This window comes from Metopolophium dirhodum, chromosome 4, assembly GCF_019925205.1.
Source record: "Metopolophium dirhodum isolate CAU chromosome 4, ASM1992520v1, whole genome shotgun sequence".
NCBI classification, from domain to species: Eukaryota; Metazoa; Arthropoda; class Insecta; order Hemiptera; family Aphididae; genus Metopolophium; species Metopolophium dirhodum.
The window spans coordinates 6,765,119-6,777,440 of NC_083563.1; the positions used below are offsets into that span (position 1 = coordinate 6,765,119).

Consider the following 12,322-nt stretch of genomic DNA (forward strand, 5'->3'; position numbering starts at 1 on the left):
TTTTTGCGCTAATAAAATATAATAATGGTAAAACGGCAACAACTGGGCACCGGCCCGTCGGACTACTTTTAAAATCACACAGGGGCAAAGTTAGGTTAGGTTAGTGGATGTCGCTCTGCTGTACAGTAGGTTACAAGTGGGTCACTGTAATGGATGGTGTTAAATTTGAATTCAATGATATAATATCATTGTATAAGAAAAACGATTCTGAGCGAAAACGGTCAGTCAGCCTATGATATTACCAATTATATTTGATGATATTATTGTGAACTAAGTAATTTATATATAAACTATTTACGTGGAACCTTGTTTTAAATTTTCAACTACAAAATAATTATTAGATTTTAAATTTGTGGAGCTAAAATATCAGGAGCCTTGCATTAAATTTTCACGCTTTTTTACCAAACAAATAAAATTTTATTGAGAAGTATTTATAGAAAAAAATAACTAAAAAAATTGAAAACAGACTATGTCCATAAACAGCTCAAAAAGAGTCAAATTATTTTATAAATTTTATCGTGTATAGAAAATGCTAATATAAACATTTAGTGAAATTTTCAAGTATCTACAGTCATACGTTTTTTAATTACAACAAAATAAGAAAATCGTTACATGAGAAATCGAGTGAATATCAAATGTTGTAAAAATATGAATTTCAAACGCTCATAAAAATTTAATTTGACTTTCTTGTAGATATTTTTTTTTTGATTAAGGTAGACAAACTTATGGATAATCTTGTATTACATTTTCAAATTTTTAAGAAAAATTTTATGAATTCTCAACTCAAAATAAATTTGCTAGTTTTCGTGATTTTTCCGTTTTTCGTCAAGATTTGAACTTTAAATGCTTATAAATAAAAACGGTGACTATAGATTTTTAATTTTTTTCATCTGCCTTAAAAACAATAACCTTCTATTAAATTAAAAAAAAAATTTAAAAAAAAAACACATTATTGTAAAATCAACACATTCATCGCTTCGCTCAGAATCTATAAGTACAATTAAAATGCGTCACTATGATACCACAGATTAATATGTGATGACACCGTCTATGGTTTCGTCGCGATGTCGCATGATAATATAATATAATATCGACATATCGTTAGTAACATTTTCATTACTCTATGGAGTATGGTTAGTTATAGAGAGAGCCTTATTATTATACCTAAATTATCTAATCTAGCCTCTCTATATAAATTAGTTGGATAGTTTCATATCCCTACTGTAGTACATATTACTCAATGGTTATATCACGGAATAGATAAAAATATCAATTCTGTGGTTATATCGGCTCCATTCTATCTACAACCATACTTCAACCATAGAATTATTCTGTGAGTAGACCGTGTCATAAACTGAGATAATCTTCTGTTATCACTTATCAGTAAATATTATATAATTTATGCGTGATAAAGAAACTTCGATGTTAGCGATTTGTGTTAAAAAATGTACGAATAAAATGTGTATAGTTGTTATTATTTATTGGTGCTACAATTTGTATTCTGTGTGACGTAATTTAAATATTATAGGTATTAATACTAAAGGATTTCAAGTACTAATTTTTTTGTTTGGTTTTTTAGTGGTTTTTATAGAGTAGAAATGGTTGGTATGCAAAATTGTACAAACTTATTTTAACTACGTAATTCTAAGGTTTTTAACTAGCAATGTAGAATCAAATCAGTGATGGGATAAACGTTTTCATCTGAATCGTTTGTCACGGACAACTACAATATAATGGAAAAGTTTACTGTTGATTTAGACAAAGTACTAGACGAATTTGAGTTCAACGAGGGTAAGTTTACAATGATGAATTTACTGTCATTATTCCTACAATCATAATCTATTGATTGTAATGTTTACTATTTTAATATAGAAAGAGAACAACTACAAGCATCCATTTTAAATGGACGGTCCAATGTTGTACCAGCAATACAGGTAATTATTTAGTAATTTTAAGTAATAATTTTGAACATTGGTTTATAATAAAATATTTTAGCCACAAGCTCCAGCCATTACTGGAAAAATGTTACCAGCATCAAGTTATCGTCGTCCTGCATTTGAACCTATAAACTTAGCTGATGCTGATTTTGGTATAGAACCTACAGCTACTACATCTGGTAAGTCTGATTTGTTACAAAATGGATTTGTTGAAACTGTTGATCCGGAAGAAATTACACCACTATTGGATATCGATTTGCCTTCAAATGAAAAAGCATTAAACAGTATAATAGATGTAGTCGATGAATACCAATACAAACCATTTAATTTAAATATACCTCCAGATCCTTATGACGGTCAAGAAATGTTAAAAGACTTTCGTCCAGACTTATTAGAATCATATGTTTCAGCTAAAGAAAGCGATAAAAACTATTCAATCGATAACATCCAAAGGCTACCAGATATTGCATCTTGTCCTGTACTGATTACCTCACCTGATTCATCCAAAGATGATTGTACAATATCTAGTGAACTACAGTCTTTAAACACATCAGAGATTTGTGACATAGATAGCACAAACGCCGATTTTTCAGATTTAGAACTTTATAAGTGTCTTCAAGAATATGAAGAACGAGATGACTTGTTGTCAGTAAATTACAACTGTAGCAGTTCAACCGATGTCCTATCGCCCCGCTCTGAATTTTCTGATGAATTAATTGCTGAAAAACCATTGATATGTGATGATAGCATATCAGAAACAAAAGATACAATTTCATCTGAAACATCCAATGATTTACTTTCAAACAATAACTGTGATGAACCTCAGGAGGATGTAAATGAACAGTTACTGCTTTCTGAAGAAGAAAAAATAATACTTGAAGAAATACTTGAGGATTCGTCAAAGTTAGAAGTCAGTTTAAAGGAAAGTACAACTGTTGAACAATTAGAAAATGAGTTGGAAATAATTTTAGATGTTGAAATTGAATGTGAAGTTACAAAAGACAAATCTCAAAAAGATGTAGATGAGCACAATGACATTCCAGATTTACCCATTGTTCCTGATTCAAAGTTAGAATTAGAATTTCAACAAAATGAAATAATTCAGACTTTTGACCAACATATAAATGAAGAATTGCTAGAAAAAAACTCTAATAATGAAGTTATAATAGAAGACAAAGCACTTTTACCAGAGTCACAAGTTGAATATGTTTATCCACCAGATAAAGAACCTACAGATTCATTGTGTAGTATAGAATCAACTGAAACAATATTATTAAAAGACGACAATCAAGTAAGTGTCAACACTGTCACTGACTCTTTAGATTCTCAGAGTACTTGTTCCCTACCATCTGAAGTGATTGGCGATACTATAGAAAATGTGGAAGAAAACCATTTACAAAGACCTAGTACGCTTGATTTGAATGGAACAACAAATTGTGAAATTGAACTACCATCAACCTTAAGCACAGGTAAATTAAATTGCTTTATTGTTAGGTCTAAATAAATCTTTATTTAACATTTAAATATTGCATTTTAGATTCAGACTGTGCACTATCATTAATTGAACGTAGACTTGGTAAACTACAACCATATTGGGTACCTGATGAAGCAGCAAAAAGTTGCATGAGATGTCAGTTGAAATTTACTGTTGTTAAACGCAGGCATCACTGTAGAGCTTGCGGTGAAGTAAATTGGATAACCTTTGAAAGTAATTTTAGAATATATTTAACAATGATTTTTTTTAGGTTCTATGTTCGAAATGTTGTAATTTACGAGCTCGCCTATCATACATGAATAATAATGAAGGACGAGTTTGTCAGCAGTGTTATAACACACTCGCTAGAGGTAAAATATAATTCTAAATATTATTAATGAATAATGATTTAATTTATGATAAAGTTTAATTTAAAACATTCTAAATTTATTACAGCTTCTCAAGTCGAACAAAAAGTAGCTACAATTAAACATCCAAACCCAAATAATCCCATGGAATATTGTTCAACAGTTCCACCATTACAACAAGTAACTGATTCTAAAAATCAACCCGTGCCATCAGTTTTAGTTCCTGTGAGCGTACTTAAAAGAGAAGGTATATTACTTTATGCATAATTCAACATTCCATTTTACATAAATGTTTTCATTTACTTGAATATACATTCATGTCTCTAGTATAGTTATTTATTAATGATTAACTACTGCACAGTTAAATTTCAGTACCTCAAATCTCTAAATAAATACTTAATAACACTATTTAATTGTTAGTATTATAACATTTAAGTTAAAATTATTAGGATAGGTAAATTGATTTAGTAATATGTAGAAATAACTAAATAGTTAAACAATCATTAACTAACAACATAAATACAAATTTAAATATATGCTTTTTTTAACTTCTAATTTTACTATTCCCAACAAGGTATCTTAAGGTATCTATTGGTTAGAAAACATATTTTGCTGTAATTTTTCTTGTACAACATTCCTCTTCTACCTTACTTTTTGTTTTCATTTAAATTATTGCTATTCAAAATAATTTTTCAAACATTTTATGTTTTTAATGTTTTTATCCACAAAAGTATATGAATTGAATGATTCTTATGTTATTATAACCTATTATTTTAATAATTACAATTTTTATTCATTTTCTGAATTATTATAATAATTATATTACATTACTACATTATTAGCACACCACATTACTTATATTATTAATAATTTACAACACAAATATTGTCAGATTATTTAAAATACCTTTAAAATACCATATTTTAAATATAGTCAGTCTAACTCAAGGCCGTACATGAGGTGGGCTTTTGGGGGTTCAACCCCCCACCATAAATATTTTATAGTTAATAAATTTAATTTATGTAACTTAATTATAATAATTTACTATGTGGGTACCTAATAATATTATAACTATGTTATGTTTGATTATTGATTATATTGTTTAACATTTTATTATTATTCTTAAAAATGTCTATTCAAAGTATCATTATTTCTATACATGTCTATTCAAAATATTGTGATTCCACAAAATGTTTGTACCAAAAAAAAACAAGTCTCCCATTAAATCTGTTCAAAGTATTGCCATTCCAACAATTCCAAAAATTTCATTTCCAATTGTCTGGCCCATTTGATATATTTAAATTAAATACTAGTCTACTACATTATATTCAAATAATAATTTTTCCAAATACTGTATGATTTATTGTTTTTGTAAAACAGTTGTTCCATTTCTAAACATTCCAAGAAAATAAAACTGCCCTAAAAATTCTGATGGTGTTTTCTATAATATTATGTAATGTTATTATATTATACATAGATAAGTCACACACTATAATTAAAGTTGTTTTGTTGACGGACGCGAAACGTCTATAAAGTACTTAATATATTATCGAACAAAAAATGATCGCCTGTATTGCCATTTAATCTCAAAAAACTCCATAGTATTAATAATAATTTTATCATACACATTAAATAAGTATACCAGTACAAATATTGTTAAAATATTCTAAAACAATTATGATGTATTAATAAATAATGTCAGTTTTTTTTTTTTTTAAATAAGTGTTAGTTGTTTTTTTTTAATTACTTACAATAAAAGTATTATTTGATTTAACCCCTCCTCCCCTCTAAAAAAAAAAATTGTTCTCCCTACGGCCTTGGACTTTATTATTATAATTTTATTGATTTTAGGACGAGTAAAGTCAGATGTTCCTAAACAGGTTATGTTTAGTGATGGTATCAGACCTGGAGGCGATTTAGCAGATTTAGATGGATCATCTGAAAGAATTATACCAACAAGACGACTATCACGTTCGTTAAAGAAGCTTAGTCCTACTATAAACAGTAAGTCTTATCAATTATACCCAAAGTCATCACTTTAGTGATAAAACAAATTGAAACTGGTGTATTATTCTATATGATTAGAATGTTAAATTATTATGAATAAATTACCCATCATTTATTATTTTTTAAAAAATTATTTTCAGAAATAAGTTTGCTTCAAATTATGAAATTAAAAAAACAAAAATGTGAAAACACAAAAATTGACTGAGATAATAATTGTCTAGAGAGGACATCGTACTGACATTTGTTGTCTCTATCTTACACATTCCACATAATATGTAACATTGCAAATCTACTTATCAGGTTCTTAATACAGTTAATTTTTAGTTTATATTAGAGTAAATTTACTTATTATCGAATCTGTTATGGAGAATATTTAAATAAATCATATAAATTTTTTTTTAAATAAAAATATGAAAATAGCCCCTTGCTTGAGCACAGTTTATATTCTTCTCTACAAATTCAATAATAGATAAATTTTCTGTAATATTAACTATACATAAATTGTAGTAAGAGAGTTAGACTAAAGCAACACATCCGAGTACAAAGTCCTCTTTAGATCATGCTATAGCCGGTTGTATTTTTTCTATAACTCTTCCAGGTTAAATGGATTTGAATCCATTTTATCTAGTGAATTTTAATATAAGGTAAATTTATTTATTGATCTACTATAACATTAATGGGTAAGAATTATATTTGTTCATAAGCTTTTTTTTATTGATATTTAAATTTTAAAGCTATTTATGAGCATTTTAATATTTTACATACTTATAATTCACAAAAATTTAAATCATTTATAATGGCCTAAATATGGCCTAGATCAGTGTTTTTCAACCTATGGTATGTGAAAAAATCTCCCTTTGTAAAAAAAATGGAATGGCTCTTTATTCACATTAAATATAATTTGATATATTTAATTTAATTTGTGTGCATTAAATGCTTGTATCGTCATAATTTTATAGTTCTTATTAAAATAAAGTTCCATACAATATGACGTATAAAATAACATATACATTTTTTATAAGAAAAAAAAAAACTATTTCGTTAAGTGGTACATATGTAAATTTTCCAACTTTGAAGGGGGTAAGCAAATATAAAAAGGTTTAGATCCACTGGCTCAGATAATATTCTGACATTTAAAATTGAAAATAGGCCAATTAACTATAAAATTTAAACCTACAATATATAATGGATTCTACTGAACACAAATCTTATATGTTGCATATTTGTAAGATAGAAACAACATACACAGGTGTAGCACTACCTCAACGGAATAGAAATATATGATTTAATCTCTGTCAATTATATAAACAAATAACATGGTAATTCATTCTTATTCTCTTTTTAATATAACATATTACATATATCAATCAGACTTATTTAAAATTACTCGAGTTTTTGTATTTGTTTATTTGTCAGTATGTTTAAATTAATTTTTTTTATCATAGTTACTAAATCTTTTATTCAGTAGAGAAGACTTTCAGTGAATTCAAATCTGAGTTTTAAAATTCCTTATTGCATCACTATACTCTTTCTCAAATATGAGTAACTGCAGCCGGCAATGTGTGTGGGTAACAAGTGCCGTGTGTGGCGGTCTCAAGGTTTGCCGCCACATTATTAATCCAACACAACTGAGATACTTACTCTAACACAGTAAGGAAAATTTTTGAGCGTGGCCGATTGTTGGAAGCGAAAGCTGACAAAGAAAATTGATGTGTGTAGTCTGACCAGTACAGACAAAAATAGGTTGCAATATGAGGTTACTCTTATTTGAGATAGACTATAGATTAATCAGTACATTAATTCATCATATTACTACTAAATTCTTATGTTACAAATGTAGTTCCCTTAAGTTAAAACATCATTTTGTATATTATATTACATCAAGTGACTTTCTATTCGCCTTCAAAATTATTTAGAACCTTAATTTTCATTTTTAAATTTAGTTATGCTTTTTTTACTTTATTCTAATTTGAATTACTGATAAGTAAATAAGGAGGATTATCAATGGTACAATTTTGTCTTTTTAAAATATTTTGACATCATTATTAATATTTATGTTATTTATTTTATAAAAATTGTTACAATAGTATTAAAATAAATAGCCAAATAAATTTAAATTTTCAAATATTACTTAGCATTTTAAATATAATAATTAATAAGTATGTGAATGTTTAACATAGTAGAAGATTTATAATAAATTTGCATTGGTAAGAAGTGTTTAATTCCAATTAACTGTAACGCTATACATTTAAGATTGAATTTTTGTGAAATTGGTTCTGATCAACTTAAAAACCATCATGATTCATGGCCAACATCAAACAATTTGAATTTGCTTTTTATATATCAATGGATGTGTTTTCAAGATGCATGAAATTGTGTAATTAGTTTTAAGATTAGAACGATATGTTCATTGTAAAAAATAAAAATAATTTTCATGGTCTATCTGAAATTGTTTGTCATTATGGCCTATCTCATGAATCCAAAATCTTTAGTAAGAATATCGTGAATTAATGAGTCATGACCTATCTAAAGTTAGTTAAAATATTACATTATCAAGGCCAATCTTATGAATCTATTGCAAAAATGTCATAGCCTAAATAACGAATAATTTCAGATACCATGGCTTACTTATCTAAAGTGAGAATATTATACCACTATGGCACTATAATAAAGGCAATTTTAATGAATATGTAGTAAAAAATAAAAATAAATTTCTGGTAAAAATAACTTTTCAGAAAGTTGTAGTATACATTTTAGAGTTAATAATTGTTCAGAAGGATACTAAATTTAAAAATGCCTAGCATCAAAACCGTTTTTTGTTTCTCATAGAAAGTTGTGAAATCACGGCCCAACATTTTTAAATAGGAATAGCTATGGAAATAATGAAATTAAAGATTATTTATTAATTACTAAAATAATAAAACTAATTTATTTTCAAACTATCAATCAGTTTGGCGGTTCAGAACCGGCCTGTTGGTCGTAGGTTGGAGACCCTTGCTCTATACCACCATGCACCAATAATCGTATTATTATTGAATTACATCAGAGAAGATGATGTGATCGAATAGTAACTTAAAATAGTCTTGTCAATAAACTAAAAAATAATTTTTTATAATTTTTTTTTTTTTAGATGTTATTGTTGCTAACAGAAGGCCACTAAATTCTCAAACACAAAGTTACATACCGAATATTGGTTTACCACCAGCATCTAAAAGAGATCAGGGTGAATTAATATTTGATGACACTGAACGCCCAATAGCATTAAATGATCCAGAAACAATGTTTGCTATCAATCCTAATTTATTTCTTTATGTCAGGAGAGTTTTTTGTAAGCATACTATTGTTTAATAATATTTATTTATTACCTATAATATTATGGCATATATATTTATTTCCAACAGTGGACTGTTGTGTTAAACGTGAAACATGGTGTATGAGTACTGATGGCCTTGCATGTGTTGGCCAAGATGAGGTAGTAATTTTATTGGAGACACTTCCTAATGAAAAACATCCACCTCGTGATATATTTCTCTTCGTAAACAATTTGTATAAAAACGCTTCAACAGGTTTATATTATTATTTTCACAAGAAGAATATTATTATTTAAGCTATTACTGGTCAATATATAATTATTTTATTATTTTAGGTGTAACAGTTAGTGATATGTCCTTTACAGCACCTGTTAACACTACATTATTGGATTCCAATAACCATGGTGGATTTTTATTCGTAAGACAAACATACCAATGTATGCAAAAGTTACGTTTACCATCACCTCCTTATTTATTTGCATTGCTTGTTCATCAGTAAGTTGTTTTAATTTCTAACATCTTATCTATTTGAATTTAAATTGAGTATAAGGTCGGGTTCACACCTATGTTTTCTGTTATGTTATTATCAAAAGTTGAGCTCTGCCTAAATCTGGAGATTTTCTGGTAGATTATGGTTAGTGAATCATACCATAATTACAACAACCAATCAGTATACGATAATAGGCACAGGATACGACAGATTATGTAGCTGTGAAGCGAGATTATAACTGGGCTTTAAATTCTAAAATCATATTAAATTTTGTTTTAGGTATGAAACTCCTTGGGCCAAAATGTTCCCTATTCGGTTAATGCTACGACTTGGAGCAGAATATCGTTATTATCCATGCATGTTAGTGTCTATTAGAAATCGACCTTCTTTATATACAGAAATCGGTCAAACAGTCATTAAGCTATTAGTAGTAAGTTATTGTTTAACAAAGCTTTTAAGAATTTTTAACAATTTAAAAAAAATAAAAACTTATTATATGTTTAATAAATATTAATATAAAAAATGGATGTGCATATTTTTTAAAGGATTTTAGACAATATTCTTATGGTTTACCAACCGTTAAAGGCTGCTATATACATATGGACGAAAAACAAATTATGGTGCTATTACCTCGGAATAGATATGATCAAGTAAATATATTATTATATAAGTTTATTAAAGTATTTACTATTATTGTTATCTATTTTAACTTATAAAATATATTCATTTTTAGGTTTCAAGATTGGTATTAGCATCAAATCGCGGTCTTTTAGCATTTGGTGCTAACTTCAGTGCAGTTGCTGATTCTCATCTAGTATGTGTTCAGTCAACTAAAGATGATGGAAATTACAATACACAGGCAATTAATATTCACAATAAACCTAGACAAAGTAATGGAAATCATTTATATAACATTAATTGTATTAACTAACTTAAATGATGGGTTATATAGTAACGGGTGCCAGTTTTATTGCACTGAATGGTGATTTAGAAGATGAGGTTAGTACCAGATGGCGCATAGTGGAAGACGGTGTCATGGTTGAAATGTCATCACAAAAGATGGCATTGTTACGCGATGCTCTTCGTCTAATGAAAGACTTTGAACTAAATTGTGGAACCAATGATGAGCAAACAGTGATATTCCAATGGACAGAAGACGATGTTAATTTCAACATTGGGTGAGAAATGACAATCTTAATTTATTTATTCTTTATAGTATCAACAAAATATTTTGTTTGTTGTTTAGAGTTAAGAGTTGTATTGATGGCAGACTATTAGATGGTGTATACTCAATTAGAGTACATAACGGTGTTGATTATTCAGGAAAAAGACATTTTATTCGATGGACTGAAGTGTTTGTTATACAAGTATGTAACTTTATATGACTTATGATTATTAATACCTTTAGTTTACCTTAAAACGGGTAAAATCCATCAATAAATTCGGAAAGTGTTTCATAAATTTTCACTTCTAATATTTCCTGAATTTATAGGGTAGTACAACAAAAACGTTCACTTTCATCCTTACCATTGAATTAACAATATAATAGTTACCAGATATGTTTTTTTTTATTTAAATACAGTGTGAAGAAACGTCTGATCGTGTTGATGAGCCTTTGGACACTAGTAGAACAGCTGAATCTATATCCAAGGCAACATGTACTGCTTTGGTTCCACTTTTAGATTTGTTATCTGCAGCTTCATTGACTCCACTGGCCTTACGAATTGTCATCAATCCTGATTCGGTAAAAAAATGTTTAGTTTGTTTTTTTTTTATAACTTCAAGCATAGAAATAATATAAAATTATGATACCTCTTGAGTGTATATAACTGTAGGATGCTGAAAATTACTGTAATATATTTTATTCAATTTAATTTGTGTTATTTGCCAAATATTATAGGTAGGATATGAAGCTGGAAGTGGGCAAAGTAAACTTCCCCCTTTATATATGCAAAGTTTGGACGAACATCTTGTCCCAGTGGTGAATGCAATAGCAGTTAAAGCCCAGCAGTCATCAGTAATATTGGAACTGGTGTTCAGAGTAATGGAACACTAGGTAAGTTATTCCTGGAATAGTGTGACCATATTTTACCCTTTTAAATATGTACTATTTTTGGTTAAATTTAACTTTATTTAATATTGTGTTGACTTTATTTTGTTTACCAAATGTCCCAATACCTAATTATATTTATATATATATATGTATAATTTTTATTTTTGTACGGACCTCAAGAAATTCTGGAACAAGAGTAAATTACTAATTATATTTTAATTCATACAATGTTGATAAAATAGTGCATTTTATTAACACTGCAGATGTCAAAAGAATTTCTTGTAGTTTCCTTATTTTGTTGTGATGTGTACCTAAATCATGTTATGTTATCATTATAAATTCATATTATACTAAATAGTAAATAAGAATATTTAACTAAGAATGTTATACTAATTGTTATCAAAATTTATTTAATTATTAGAGTTTAAAATTTTTTTATATTACTCATGCATTTTAATAGATTACTCAAACAAAATAATTATATCAATAAATATGTATTATAATATATAACGTTATAATGTATTTTATACTAACAGTCCTTGAAGTAGATATCTTATATAAACTATTAATACATATTACACCGGGTGATTATTTTATTAAAGAACACTCATTATTTCAAAACTTAATATTTTAATAACATTTTAAGTTGTTACAAAATAACAATTTTGAAAAAACTACTACC

The 12,322-nt window shown here is 27.6% G+C and overlaps 1 protein-coding gene across 3 annotated transcripts; it reads left to right on the top strand.

Annotated features, from left to right (window-relative positions):
- Nucleotides 1–1,356: 1,356 nt before the first annotated feature.
- Nucleotides 1,357–12,150, top strand: LOC132942886 (zinc finger FYVE domain-containing protein 16). 3 transcript variants are annotated; one of them, XM_061011583.1, is made up of 18 exons: nt 1,357–1,601; nt 1,662–1,791; nt 1,873–1,934; nt 1,996–3,406; nt 3,475–3,623; nt 3,683–3,782; nt 3,868–4,026; nt 5,631–5,783; nt 8,917–9,114; nt 9,188–9,352; nt 9,433–9,592; nt 9,867–10,017; nt 10,133–10,237; nt 10,321–10,477; nt 10,540–10,765; nt 10,834–10,954; nt 11,170–11,331; nt 11,488–12,150. In XM_061011583.1, the coding sequence occupies exons 2-18, from the start codon at nt 1,734–1,736 to the stop codon at nt 11,641–11,643; spliced, it is 3,693 nt and encodes a 1,230-aa protein (XP_060867566.1). In that variant the 5' UTR covers nt 1,357–1,601; nt 1,662–1,733; the 3' UTR covers nt 11,644–12,150. The 3 variants fall into 3 exon arrangements, with proteins under 3 accessions (XP_060867566.1, XP_060867565.1, XP_060867567.1); XM_061011584.1 differs by having other exon boundaries at nt 1,360–1,791; nt 1,996–2,116; nt 2,348–3,406; XM_061011582.1 differs by having other exon boundaries at nt 1,357–1,791.
- The last annotated feature ends 172 nt before the right edge of the window (nt 12,151–12,322 follow it).